This window comes from Geotrypetes seraphini, chromosome 2 (genome assembly GCF_902459505.1).
Source record: "Geotrypetes seraphini chromosome 2, aGeoSer1.1, whole genome shotgun sequence".
Classification (NCBI taxonomy): Eukaryota; Metazoa; Chordata; class Amphibia; order Gymnophiona; family Dermophiidae; genus Geotrypetes; species Geotrypetes seraphini.
The window spans coordinates 90,684,915-90,699,929 of NC_047085.1; the positions used below are offsets into that span (position 1 = coordinate 90,684,915).

The following is a 15,015-nucleotide window of genomic DNA, read 5'->3' on the forward strand; positions in this document are numbered from 1 at the left end:
ACCTGTCCCCCCCTTGTAGACCTGTCCCCCCTTGAAGGCCTGCCTGCCCCCCCCCTTGAAGGCCTGTCCCTCCCCCTTGAAGGTCTGCACCCTCCCCCGAAGGCCTGTCCCCCCCCTTGAAGGCCTGCCTGCCTGTCACCCCCCTCCCCCTTGAATGCCTGCCTGCCTGCCCACCTGCCCCACCCTGAAGGACCGCTTGCCCCCCTGGCCTCCCCGCACCACCTATGAAGCAGCACTACCTATGCTCCCGGCCTTGCCGTTCAGTCCCCACCACTCCCGAAGGACCGCTCGCCCCACTGACCTTCCTGCACCACCTATGAAGCAGCCGCAACAGGATCGCGACGTCAGCTATCCCTGCGCTGCTTCCTGCGCCGCGTTCCCGCCCCTCCTCTGACGTCAGAGGAGGGGTGGGACCGCGGCGCAGGAATCAGTGCCCAAGCAGCTCAGGGATAGCTGACCTCGCGATCCTGCTGCTTGCTGCTTCATAGGTGGTGCAGGAAGGTCAGTGGGGCGAGCGGTCCTTCGGGGGCGTGGGGGGACTGAACGGCAAGGCCAGGAGCACCCCTTCAGGGCTGGCACCCGGGGCGGACCGCCCCTCCCGCCCCCCCCTTGGTACGCCACTGCCTAGTAGCCCGCATGCCTGTAAGGCACGGGAGAAATGAAGCAGCAAGAGAACAGACAAGAGCTTTTTCAGTTCACAGAACCCCAATTCTTTATTAATCACAGCTTGCTCACAATGACGTACAGAAAAATAGCACTAATGTCGATTATGCAGGCAGCAACCTCCAGGGGGGGTGGGGGACAACTTCAAAATGGCAACTAGGTTTGAGACTTTGTGGTTGTGCAATGGTTCCCCATTTGGCATGAGAGTCCTCTCCCAAGATCCATGCTGTTTCGGCTCTCATAGTTCAAGATCTATTTAAATTACCCAGGGCAGCCTTCCCCTGAACGGGTAAAGGTCAACTTCAGTGAATGTTCAGTTTGGCAACAACCAGCTCACATGTCCCAGGTTCAAACAAGACACTGAATACCATCATGTATTGCATGTAATAACATAAATGTATGTGATTTTGTTAGAATATGCCAAGGAAACCAATTTAACTAACATACTACATCCATTTCGGTAGCAGTAGTCTATGACTGGACTGTTCTGAGTTTTGTGTGTTAAGCACATGGAACAATCTAGATTAAACTTGTAGCTAAATGAATGAATTTGAATCTCCCTGACTGAAAGTTCTACTAACTGTAATGTTTGTTGCCCATGGGCCAAAAGCAGTGGAAGAAAGCATTACACACAAATCGGCCCCAGGATTACTCAGAGGAGTCCAGGTTGTAAGGATGGTACATTTTTAAGAGCACACAAAAGGAAACAGCATCAGGGGTGGCTACATCACCTGAGATCTAGTAATTGATTTAACAAAGTTTCAAGATTTTATAAAGAGTTGTGGGTGGCTGTGTGTATGTGTGGGAGGGAGGGGGGCGGAAATGATTGGTCTCTAGCACCATGAAACTACTGCTTCTTCTAGCCTCTTTGATTCTGTTTTGAGTGAAGCGCAGGGAATGGAATCAGGAAAGCTCGGAAAGACCAAATTTAACAAATTCAACAGAGTGGCAATAGACAACATCGAAAGCCTGTTACAGGACACATAAGATTATTAAATAACTTGCATAATGCAATACTTGTATTTTTTTAACAAAAATGTAAATATTTACAAAATAAGATCCAAGATTTTTTTTAAAACATCAAGCAAATCATTCTGCAAAGAGACCACATTGTTTTGTTTTTAATTTATTTCTGTTTTGTTTTGTTTTTATTCATCATGAGTTCCTGGTTTTCTATTTTTTTTTTTTTAACCATGTCATACATTTTCCATAGTGCTATCGCATGATCCGTAATAATAGAGGCAGGGGAGTTTACTAATGATGGTGACGTGTCATATCAGCCATCGCTTTGTCTCAGCCGGAAAGTTCTACCTGAAGCTCCTTGTTTCTACGGACCTCTACAGCATGTCTCTCCTGAAAACAGCAAAGAGAGGTGCATCAGATCCCACATAGCACTTAAATTCTCCATTCTGTATTTTTTTAAAAATGAAATATAATTTTTCAGACAGAAGCAAATCTCTCAATGTAAATACAGTATCCTACATGATAATTGACTAATATACAGAATAGCTAACCTGCAGCCCTTGTGCCAAGTCATTAGAGCATGTTAATCCAGTGTGTATTGAACTGAAAAAACATTACTGAAGGGCATTAAGCCCTAATATGCATTGCCCCCCCCTTTTTTTTAAACAAAACTGTAGTGCGGTTTTTAGCGCTGGCCGCAACGATAAAGGCTCCGGTGCTACAAACTGCGATATGGTTTTGTAAAAGGGGGGGGGGGGTTAATGTGTGAAAAACCCACCGTGAAATGTGTTAAAGTGTTTTGCTGTAATTTCCCCTTTTCTATGTGCTAACCACATGTTTTTTAAATTTTTTAATATTTTTGGGAGGGGCAAGTCATGGGCGGGATAAGGCAGATTTAATGCAAAAACACTTAGGGCCAAATTTGATAAAGTTTGCCTAAAAAGTTGGTGCCGACTACCGCTTCACTAAACGTCATTCTATAAAAGTTAGGTGCAATTTATAGAATCCCACTTAGCGCCCTCTAAGCATGCCTAGGTGTCGCTAGGCATCTTAACTTTAGGCGATCCCTACTTATTGGTATACCTGCACCTAAGTTAGGTGCCTAATTCACAAAGAAGCGCCTAACTTGAAAACACACTCATGACCTGTCCCTAACCACACCCACTTTTAGGTAGGCGCTTTGGACTTGGGACCTACTTTTTACAGAATTGTGTTTTTCAACATAGGCATCTAACTTTTAAGTCCAATTAAAGCCAATTTTGAGGTGTTAATTGCCAATTATCAGTGCTAATTAAGCCTATTAAGTTAGGCGCCTGCATTGGCTCGGCCTGCCAATGTAGGCACCTAACTTTAGGTGGATTTTATAGAATTTTCAAGACAGTGTCTCCTAAATTCCTAAATAGGAGGTGGTAAGTCCTCCTACTTAGGAACATAGAAACATGATGGCAGATAAAGGCCGAATGGCCCATCTAGTCTGCCCATCCGCAGTAACCATTATCTCTTTCTCTCTCTGAGAGATCCCACGTGTCTATCCCAGGTATTGTGCATTAATGACAGCATTAGCACATAGCCTGCCAAAAAAAAAAAAGTTTTAAAAATGCACTGCATTGAATCTGGGCTTAACACATAGAAAATTTGTCTGTTAAGATGTGGTTTTTTTTTTTTTTTTTTAAATTCTTTATTTATCATTTTAAAATGTTTAACAAAATCAAAACATTTTGTACAGAAAGATTGTCAGATCAGACACAAAATAACAAGAAATCATTTATATAATATTGATAAATTCTAATCAAACAATCTCAAGCCCTCTATACTGTGATCCAAGATTTATATGAGTGAACTTAAGGAAATCAAGATGTGTTAAACCCAGATTCTATGGCCCTTTAGTAAAAGAGCCCCTTTGTTTTGTTCAGAGCCCAAGGATATTTAGAGCTACAGCCTTGGCACCCTGAGGTTGTGGGTTCCAATCCCGCACTGCTCCTTGTGACCCTGGGCAAGTCACTTAATCCCCATTGCCCCAGGTACATTAGATAGAGTGGGAGCCCGCCGGGACAGTTAGGGAAAAATGCTTGAGTACCTGAATAATTTGTAATCCGCATAGAACTGTAGGATATGCGGAATATAAATTATTATTATTTTTTTTAATTCCAGTGACAAAGGGACACATTTTTCCCATCCCTGCGGGACCTTTCTATCCCCTTCCTGTCCCCACAAGCTCTGTCCCTATCCCATTCCTGCAAGCTCTGTCCTCATCTCCACAAAACTCGCACGCTTTAATATCATAAGTGTTCGAAGCTTGTGCGGTTAAGGCAGAACTGAAGGGCTGGGACAGGGACAGAACCTCCAGCCCCACCCGCTCTTTCCCCACCCTCCCCTGCCGCACATGCCCTTTCCCTTCCCCTGCGCCTCTTTAACATTCAAGGTGCGAGCATCAACTCCAACCTGCTGCTCGCGCTAGCATCAGTTCTTCCTCTGTTGTCACTTCCTAGGCAGGGGTCCAGGAAGTGACATCACAGGAAGAGCCGATGCTGACGTGAGTAGCAGGTTGGGGTTGCTGCTCACGCCGTGAACATTGAAGAGGCACAGGGGAAGGGTAGTGGCGTGTGTATGCGCTCGTTGGGGGGAGGGGCAGAGAGGAGGATGGGTGCTGGCATCCCCACCAAGACGGTGCCCAGAGCGGACTGCCCCCTGCCCCCCCTTACTATGCCACTGGTTCAGCACTATTCTATAAACAGCGTTCAACCCCCCCCCCCCCCTTTTATCAAGCTGTGCTAGAGGTTTTTAACATGAGCCGGCAAGGTAAGTGCCCTGACACTCATAGGAATTCTATGATTGTCAGATCATTTATCGTGCTGGCCCACATGGACAGGTCTAGTGCAGCTTGATTAAAGGGGCCAAAAGATGTGTTTATAGAATAGCGCTTGGCACCGGGCATCGTGCTTAACTATAGGCCATTTACATCAACTGAAACATGGTGGAAATCCTTGCGCCTAAATTACGAGTAGGCATGGATCCCTCCCCCCCCCACTTATTCTATAACCGTGTGCATAAAGTGCAGGAATGCTCCGATCTGCCCATGACCCTTTCTTTTAGAAATCACATGCAACATTTATGTGTGGATCTCGCACCTAAAAATACACACATAAATTTTAATTCCAATTGGCGCTAATACTTGCTTAAGACCAGAACTTTTGGTGCTGATTGGCTCATTATTCAATTAAATTATGCATACAAATTGAGAACACACCCAAATTTGTACACCCTATATTTAGTGCTTTTTATAGAATTAGACAGTAAAAATTAAATAAGAGGATTTAAAAGTCAGTTAGTGGTTTACAAGGCCATCTCTCAGCATTCTACATTCACCAAATAAATGTTATGGAAATGGCATTGGAAGGATAATTTTTAAAGGCATTATTGGGGGTAAAGCTGCCTAAAATATGTGTAGATAACACATACTACCAGTATACCTCTTGTTTGAGAGGGTTTACAAGGTCAGATTTGGGGAGGAGTTTTTATTTGCCTGAATTATTTTGAAAATTCAACTATTTGTACAGTACACTCGTATTTTAACTCAGAAAAATTGTGCACCCCAAATTTCATGTATAAATGTGACTGCATAGTTTTCCTAGGGTCGTTTTCAAAGTGAAAGTAATTTATTCGGCTATGAAATTTTGGCATAATTTGAATATATTTTTTACCCATGCATGCAGTGATAAAATTATTCCCTTACATAAGAACATAACATAAGAAGTTGCCTCCGCTGGGTCAGACCAGAGGTCCATCGCACCCAGCAGTCTGCTCCCGTGGCGGCCCATCAGGTCCATGTCCTGTAAGGTGATCCTTGTTTAAATCATTTAAGCCCCCCTGTCCTTCTATCTATGCCCTATCATAGCCTATCTCTACCTCTATTTGTATCCCTCAATCCCCTTATCTTTCAGGAACTTATCCAATCCTTCCTTGAAACCCGGTAGTGTACTCTGTCCTATCACAGCATCCGGAAGTGCATTCCAGGTGTCCACCACCCTCTGAGTGAAAAAGAATTTCCTAGCATTGGTTCTAAACCTGTCCCCTTTCAATTTCTCTGAGTGCCCCCTTGTTCTAGTGGTTCCCAGTAGGCTAAAGAATCTGTCCCTTTCTACCTTCTCTATGCCCTTCATGATCTTGAAGGTCACTATCATGTCTCCTCTGAGTTTCTGCTTTTCCAGGGAGAAGAGCCCCAGCCTTTCTAACCTGTCTGCGTATGAAAGGTTTTCCATACCTTTTATCATTTTCGTCGCTCTTCTCTGAACCCTCTCAAGTATCGCTATGTCTTTCTTGAGGTGCGGTGACCAATACTGGACACAGTATTCCAGATGTGGGCACACCAATGCGCAATACAGTGGCAGGATGACTTCCTTCATCCTTGTTGTAATACCCTTCTTAATAATACCCAACATTCGGTTTGCTTTCTTTGGGGCTGCCGCACATTGTGCAGTTGATTTCATTGTTGTGTCCACCAGCACACCCAACTCTTTTTCAAGGGTACTTTCCCCTAGCACTGATCCCCCCTTTACTATGCTAAATACATTTGAATATTAGACATATAAGAGAAGTTGTCATAAATTTTGAATGCAGTTGAGGTTTTGATATGGTGAGCTAGTCAGAAGTTGTGGCATGAAAGGAATCAAGCAAGGTCATTTTATTCCACCAAGAGGCTTTTGTGTACTTAATTCCTCTTTTTCATTTGCTTATTTTTCATGAATACCTTCCTTTCTACTTGTTAGGATAAGGAGAGTAACATTATTACCTTCTCTTGGAGACGTTCCATAACACCAGCTAAGTAGGCCTCACGGTTTTCCTTGATATGTTCCATTTTCAGTATCAGTTTTTCCTCTGCCATTCTGCTGAAGGTATTATTGTCTTCCAGAGCCTTTTGGAGGACTTCTCGTTCATGTTCTCTCTTTTCAGCCAAGTGCTTTAGGATTTGGGCCTCTTGGGTCTGAAGGAAAAAAAATATGCTTAATTCTCAAGGAAGCACTAGCCATAGATGTAAAAATCACACATAGGAAAGTAGAGTGATAGAGCAAAGAGTTACCAGATGTCCGGATTTCCCAGACATGTCCGGGCAGATTTTCAATTTAACAACTTTTGCCCAGGGAAACTGGACATCTAGTAAACTTACAGCAATTCAACCTATCTGGAGTCCTCCTATCTCCCCCCATTCCCACGCACCTATCCAGAGTCCTATTGCCTCTCTAGCCCTCCCATCCCCTTGCCCCTTGCTGTGCACCTATCCAGAGTCCTCTTCCTTCTCCAGCCCCCCTCCCGCTGTGCACCTATCCGGAGTCCTCCTCCCTCTCTAGCCCCCCCCCTGCACACCTATTTGGAGTCTTCCTCCCTCCTCTCCCCCTCCCCCCACCTCACACAGGATCCTGCGCTTGTTCACCCGGTGTTTTTGTAACACTTCAGTCGTCATCAGCATCAGTGAACTACAGTATACATGCTGCATTCAATGACCCGGAAGCTTTCTCTCTGCAGAGAAAAAGCTTCCGGGTCACCAAAGGTAGCATGTTTAGTTCACTGATGCTGATGATGGCCAAAATGTTACAACAGTGCTGGATGAGCAAGCACTGGGGAGGGGGGGGAAGACTGCGGGGGTGCGGAGGAAATGGAAGGAAAGATGCCCTAGATCTCCAGGGGAAGAAAGGGAAAGGGCAGATAGAAATTCCAGACCAGGGGAAAGGGAAATGGATGGGGGGAATAAGAGAGAGATGTCAGACCAGGGAAAGGAAGGAGGAAGGAGGGGAAGAAAAGAGATGCCACACCAAAAAGGGGGGGGGGGGGGAAGGGGGAGAGGAGAAGGGAAAGAAAGGAGGGGAGAGAGATACCAGAATATGGGAAGGAGAGGATAAAGATCCCAGACCATAAGATGAGGAAAGGGGGGAAGGCAGATGTCAGATCATAAGAGAGGGAAAGAAAAGGAAGAGTTGGTACACATGGATAGATGGGAAGGGAAAAGTAGATACATTTGAGGAGGAAGCAAAAAAATGGAAGAAAGGGTTTAATGTGTGTATATTAGGACTTTTAGTTTGTGGTCCTGTATTTGCATAGGGTTTATGTGTGTTTTGTATGTGTGACCAAGGCCAGGTGTTATGGTAGGAATGAATGTTGTGAAGTGTTATTGGTGTCATGGCCCCGAGTAAGAAGATATTTATTGGCAGTTTGTCTAGGTTTTGGAAGGCCCCGAGTTCAGGGCCATGTCTGGAGGGCCTCTGTGCATGTGCGGATGTCAACGTGATGACATCACATGCATGTGCGCATGAGAGTGATGTCATCGCATCGACATGCACACACGTGAGGAGGCCCTCTAGACATGGCCCAGAGCTTGGGGAAGGAAACACAAGGTTCGGGTGGGGGCGGGATCAGGGGTGAAGCAGGGCAGGGCCAAGTATCCTCTTTTTTAATAGAGGAAATCTGGTAACCCTAATAAAGCAACATCTGTGGTTAAACAGAACAACTGGACTTCTATATATTTGAAAATAGCCAATGACGTTTCAGGTGTGGAAGTGCATTTTCACACTGCAGTTTCCCTTTGAAAATGCAGACCAGCGGGGACTGCAGGTACAAAAAAAATACCTACATACTTTGCACCTGCTTTCCCAAAAATACCAATCCACAACATAAAGTACCCACAGGGATTTAAAAATTAACTCCAGATGTGTGTTTATTTATTAAGGTACTTCTATACTGCCCTTTGCAAGGCCATCAAGGCAGTTTTTACATTCAGGCACTTAAGTATTTTTTCCCTATCAGTCCCTTCAGGCTCACAATCTTCCATGGGGAAACAGAGGGTTGTAATGTGCTCAGAGTCTCAAGGAGCAACATGGGGATTGAACTTTCAACTAGAGAATGACACATGACAAAATTCATCACCATTCCCGTCCCCGCGGATAACCGCGGGAAATAATCCCATGTCATTTTCTAGTGTCTATTTCAACCTCGGTCCTTCTACACCAGCATTCTTCATAGCAAAGCTTGCGGGTCAGTGGTTGTACCCAATTATACTCTGATTCTTATGTGAGCCAAGGATAATGAAGCCATTGTAACATCACTGATGTGACTGGTTCTCAGGCACTGGTGGAATGAAGCATTATGACATCACAATATCTGCTCTGGATACCAGAGATTGTCATTCTGTAGTGTCTGTCTCAACCTCAGTCCATCTACACCAGCATTCTTCAAAGCAAAGCTTGTGGGTCAGTGGTTGTACCCAATTATACTCTGATTCTTATGTGAGCCAAGGATAATGAAGCCATTGTGACATCACTGATGTGATTGGTTCTTAGGCACTGGTGGAATGAGGCATTATGACATCACAATATCTGCTCTGGATACCAGAGACTGTCATTCTGTAGTGTCTGTCTCAACCTCAGTCCTTCTACACCAGCATTCTTCAAAGCAAAGCTTGTGGGTCAGTGGCTGTGCCCAATTATACTCTGATTCTTTCCTCTCTCCTTAAAGAATGACATGAAGATAGTTTCCCACGGTTATCCGGGGGATGGGGACGGTGATGAATTTTGTCACCGTGTCATTCTCTACTTTCAACCTCAGGGTGCTGAGGTAATGGTTCAAACCTCTAGGCAACTCCTCCATTCTCTTCTCTGCCCCTTTTTAATATGCTTAAAAGTATGTGTGTTTTTAAGTACCATTCATACTTCTATGTAAACACAATAGAGGCAGGTATGATCCACTGCAGTAGCAGCAAGAGAAGAGAATGGATCAGGGAAGATGAAGTAGAACACTTTTATTATAAATAGCCACATGTGACTTTTTGGTATGGTCAGTGGTGTGTGGTGAGGGCTTTCAGGGGATTCAGTGAATCCCCTGCTGCACAGCCCTGCTTCTTTTTTTTTTTTTAACGTTTTGCTAGATGCAGTTGTCAGCCTTAGCATTTTCGGTTGGCCTAACCAATGTCAGCAAAGGCATATGGGAGATCATATCATTCATGTCTGATCTTAGGGAATGTCATTTAAAACAGCCTTAGCCAGCCTAAATTAAATCAGTGCTTAAAGGTAACAAAGGAACTTGCAGTGAAGAAGTGCGAAGAGGTGTTAAGACGTGTTAATGTTTAATGCTTAAGATGGACAGCTTAAGATATACAATAAGTCCAGGTGCATGAGCTAGCAGAGACCATTGTTAGAGGCATACTGGAAATTACATTTGACTCCAGTCTGTAAGGGACAGGTTCTCCCTCTATTCTTCTCCAGTCTCTCACACCTCACTCACCTTCCTTATCAATGAAACTAACCATTGTTTCAAACAGTTTACAAAAGATAGCGGTACTTAATTTCAATAGATTCTATATTTAGAAGAAGCCTCAAAGGTAGAAATATGGGAGATTAGAACTCTCCCCCTTGCTCTGTCTGCAACATCTCTCTCTCTGGAACATCACCTCTCTCTTCTCTGTCTTTTCCTCTGGATTCTGTAAGGCAGGGAAACTGCCTTTTCTCTCTCCTTAATTGTAATGCTTAATTGTAATCTTTATGAATCTTGCTTTTCTGTAATATTAAGCTTATTTCTGCACAATATATATATTCTTTATGCAAGCACTCTTGGTGGTCTTTGTCAGTAATTTTCCTTCCTACTGAATCTTCAATGAGGGTATCGAACTCGGGACCTGGCGGATTGTAAGGCTGCTTCAACATTACCCCTCCAAACCTTACATTTAGGGGGCTAAACCTTACAGCAATTTGATTTATTGAGTAGGCAGCCTGGCCAACCAGTCAAACTGCATCAAAAAAGAAAACTACTCCCCCCCCCCAGCAGGGCTCTTGGTCTGCAAGACGTCCATGTCTAACCTGCCTTTGAGACTGCCCAAAGCCTGCTCCATAACATTCCTCCACCATGCTCATCCTGTGCTCTGAACTTACAGAGGCTGAAAAACTTCGGTAGACGTACAGAAAGACGTTTTTGATTATTGGCACTTGGACGTCCTGACGATTAGGACATCCAAGTGCTGATTTAGGATGCTTTTTGGACATCTATGTTTTTTGATTATGGGCCCCATAGTGGAATTAGAAAAGGTACAGAGAAGGGCGACAAAAATGATAAAAGGGATGGGACGACTTTCCTATAAGGAAAGACTAAAGTGAATACGGCTCTTCAGCTTGGAGAACAGACAGCTCAGGAGTGATATAGTGGTCTATAAAATTCTGAGTGGAGTGGAAAGGGTAGATGTGAATCACTTGTTTTCTCCATGGACAAGCAGTATAAGTCAGCCCCACTTTTGGTGACGTCATCTACGTTCCCAATTCGGATTTGCTCTCCCAGAGCTCAGGTGAGGCTTTAGGAGCCTCATCTGAGCATGTGCAGGTAGCCCTATATATACCTGTGCTGTCCCTCACTAATCCAGTTTAGTTAATCCGCCCTTCCCAAACGGACGGATCACAGCTCTCCATTAAAAAAACAAAAAAACAAACCAACAACAAAAAACCCAGAAAGAAAGAAAAGAAGAAGAATGGCAAAAAACCCCAAAACAAAACAAAAAAAAACAAATGAAAAGCCTGCAGGAAAACCAGGTTTCAAGAAGTGCCTGGACTGCAAACGAAAAAGGAGCTCCTTGGACCCCCATGAGGTGTGTGTCCATTGCCTAGGAGAAGCACACCTCATGGCAGCCTGCCCTCAGTGCCTAAAAATGTCTCAGAGGGCTAGAAGAAATCGGCTCCAAAAGCTGCACACCATGGGGGAAGACCAGCGAAGGAAGAGAAAAAAAAAAATGCAGCCAAAAGGTAGCCCCTGCTTACCTGCTGCCTCAGGAAGCCCAGCAAAAACAGAGTAGACTGCTCCTGAAACTTTCCAACTACAGGATAGCTCCCCGACGGCTGCTCCATGGCCTAGGGTAGAGCATAGAAGTGCAGACAGTGGCAAAAATGGCCGAGGGTCTCCTATCCCCTCCACCGGCCATTCCAGCTGCACCAACTCGGGACTGCTCCGATTTCAAAATAGAAGCCATGCGGCCATTGAATCCATGCTGCAGCTTTGCAGCCCCGAGATTCAAACTGCCTCGATCTCATCCCAGGATGATATCAGTGCACTGGGCCCCGCCCCCTTAAAGGCACAGACACAGTGCCTTTGCAAGCATGGAAAAGAACTCTGCACACCTAAAGGGACAGAACAATGTGCCTCACAGGAGCCAACACACCAGAACCTGCAAGGAGGGAACATGAAGGAGACAGAACATCTTCCTCCCCCTCCTCTTCATCATCATCATCAGCAGCCTCACCAAGACGGCAGAGGCGCAGAAGGTTGAAAGATCGCGGGACCAGGAGCAGGGGCAGACCCCATCAGCCGGCTGACCACCCACGTGCATCGGCCGCAGATCCCAATATCCAGCCACGCCAACTGACCACTCCTACCGCTCACAGACAATTGTTCGACTTTTTCAACAGATTCATCGCACAGCGACTCTCCGGGCAAAGGGCGCAGAGCAAGAGCTCAGCACCGAATGCAGAGCAGACACTGCAACCACCGGCAACATGGAGGCAGGGAGCAGAGACAGCCGCATCACACTCTCCAGCCACAGACGGCTATGCCTCCGAACGCAGTGGGCGCTACCAGCAAAGCTAGGCTTCAACACGGGGCAGCCCACACACATCAACAACTCAAGACACCCCAGACACAGAGCACGCGTCTGGGACAACACAGTCCGACATACCGGTGGAGGACCTCACTTATCCAAAGTTCCTCCAGAAGGTAGTTTCCAAGCGGGCACTCACCCCAGTACAGAAGCTAGAGGCGACAGAAGAAGCACCGGGACTGCTGAAATACCTAAAGTTGCAAAAGGCCATAGCCGCACTACCAGCTCACAGAATGCTACTAGATTGCCAGGACCAGATCCGGAAAACCCCACGGTCAGGCCCGGCCGTGTCCAGGAGGCTAGACCAAAAAATACCAGATCAGCGAGGCACTGGGCTTTGACAAACCACAGCTCCCTCACCAGTCCATCATAGTAGAAAGTGCCCTTAAGAAAGCTAAGAGCAACCGCCTGCAGGCCAACGACCCTCCGGGCAAAGAACACAGGACCCTGGACGCTACCGCCAAAAAGGTCCACCATGGCTCCATACTGAATGCCAAAATTGACTCTCACCTGTTCCACCTTACCCTGTACAATGATGCCCTCCGGAGGAAAATAGAGGAAACCCTAGACATGCTACACCCCAAGGGAAAAGCCTGCATAGCCTCCATATTACAGGAAATGGAGGAATGCGGAAAACACATGATAAAAGCGATTTTTGACGCATTTGAAACATCTGCCCGCACGGCCGGAGTGGCCAGACACCTGGCATGGCTGCAGGCATCGGGCCTATACAAGGACACCCATGAGCATATCGCAGATGCACCTTGCTCAGGGGAGAACTTATTCAGAGACAAAGTCACGAAAACAGTGGACACAATGAAAGCCAATTGCACAACTCTCCAAACCCTCTCCTCAGATGGCTTCGTAAAAACCCCGGCACCAAGGCGGCATAGCACCAACCACTATTGCCGACAAAATAACACCGTGAGGCGTTTCGACAACCTGATAAGAGGGCCGTCCCACAGACAGAAAGCACAACCCTGCAGCGCCCCTTACTAGCAAAGGCAGCGCCAGAGGGAGGGAAAACAGCAGAAGCCAGCTACTTCCACCACCGCAAAAGCCGGGCCTTGCTTTTGACTCATCAACAAGGCCCTCCACCCCTGTTTGGGGTCGCCTCTCCGCATTCAACAAAGCCTGGGAGAAGATAACAACAGAAAAATGGGTGCTACACACCCGCCAGCCAACCCACCAAAGAACTCATCCTCAGAGAAATCAAAGCTCTCCTTCAAGCAAGAGCAATAGAACCAGTATCCAAGTCACAGCACAACCAAGGGTTCTACTCCCACTATTTTCTCATCCCCAAAAAGACAGGAGGGTTCAGACCCATCCTAGACATATGAGGCCTAAACAAGTATGTAACCAAGGAGAAATTTCGTATGCACTCCTTAAGAACAATCCTACCACTAATTCAAAAGGACGACTGGCTGGCTTCACTGGACCTCCAAGATGCGTATTCACACATCCCTATGCACTCCTCCCATGGAATGTTTCTGCGGTTCAGGACCCAAACCCAGTACTTCCAATACAGGGTCCCGCCCCTTTGGACTCTCCTCTGCACCGAGAGTCTTCACAAAATATGTCACGGTAGCAGCGGCACACCTCCGCAAGAGCGCCATATGCGTGTTCCCTTACCTGGACGACTGGCTGCTGGGAGGTCCATCAGCCTGGAAAACGACAACAGCAGTCAATACAACGATGTCACTCCTGCAATCCCAGGGGTAAACACCAAAAAATCCGTGCTAGAACCAGCACAATCAATAGAATTCATTGGGGCAAGGATCTGCACGCCCCTGAATGCAGCTTTTCTGCCCCACTCAAGGGGCAAGCAATACAAAAAACTGGTTCAGCAAATATCAGAGAGACACACATTCACAGCAAGAACAATACTACACCTCCTGGGCCATCAAGCAGCCTCCATGCATGTTGTCCCACGCACCAAACTCCACATGCGACCCCTTCAGTGGTTCCTCAGAAAGAATTGGAACCAACACACACAGCCTCTGTCTCAGAGCCCAATGGATCAGAAAATTCGCAACAACCTCAAGTGGTGGACACAACAACAGAATTTGTACACAGGCAAGCTTTTCCAGCAGCCACAACACCAACTGACACTCACCACAGATGCCTCAAAACAGGGGTGGGGAGCCCACCTCCTCCATCTGAGAATCCCTGGTCACCTTCTGAGGCCAAACAACACATCAACCCGCTAGAACTCAGGGCAATTGGGAATGCCCTACAAGCCTTTGCTCCCTGGATCTTCAACAAGATCTTACTGATCCAGACAGACAATCAGGTGGCAATGTTCTATATCAACAAGCAGGGAGGCACGGGCTCACTCACCCTCTGCAGGGAAGCCAAAAAAAAAAAAAAAATCTGGATATTTGCTTTATCAACCAATATTCTCATCCATGTCACCTACCTCCCGAGCCTGAACAACGCCCTGGCGGACAGCCTCAGCAGAAAGCTGGACCCCCACGAATGGTCCCTCCATCCGGAGGTAGCCCAGGATCTCTTCCACAAATGGGGCCTCCCAACAAGGGACCTCCTCGCCGCAGAGGACAACAAGAAGTGCCCTCAATTCTGCTCCAAAAGACCGGCACAATACAGTCAAACCAGGGACGCTTTTCTCCATACATTGGGGGGAACGCCTGCTCTATGCTTTTCCCCCCATACCACTCATCCACAGAGTGCTACAGAAGATCAGGCAGGAGGCAGCCACAGTGATCTTCATTGCGCCCCACTGGCCGAGACAGGTGTGGTTCCCCTGCCTA

The 15,015-nt window shown here is 46.4% G+C and overlaps 1 protein-coding gene across 1 annotated transcript in view; it reads right to left on the reverse strand.

Annotated features, from left to right (window-relative positions):
- Positions 1 to 694: 694 nt before the first annotated feature.
- STMN2 (stathmin 2) overlaps positions 695 to 15,015 on the reverse strand; it is a 103,436-nt gene continuing 89,115 nt past the window's right edge. The window contains exons 4-5 of the mRNA XM_033929746.1: positions 6,416 to 6,607; positions 695 to 2,016 (exon numbers count right to left, since the gene is read on the reverse strand). Of these exons, the coding sequence (XP_033785637.1) occupies positions 1,957 to 2,016; positions 6,416 to 6,607 (252 nt within the window). The 3' untranslated portion in view covers positions 695 to 1,956. The remainder of the gene's footprint in view (positions 2,017 to 6,415; positions 6,608 to 15,015) is intronic.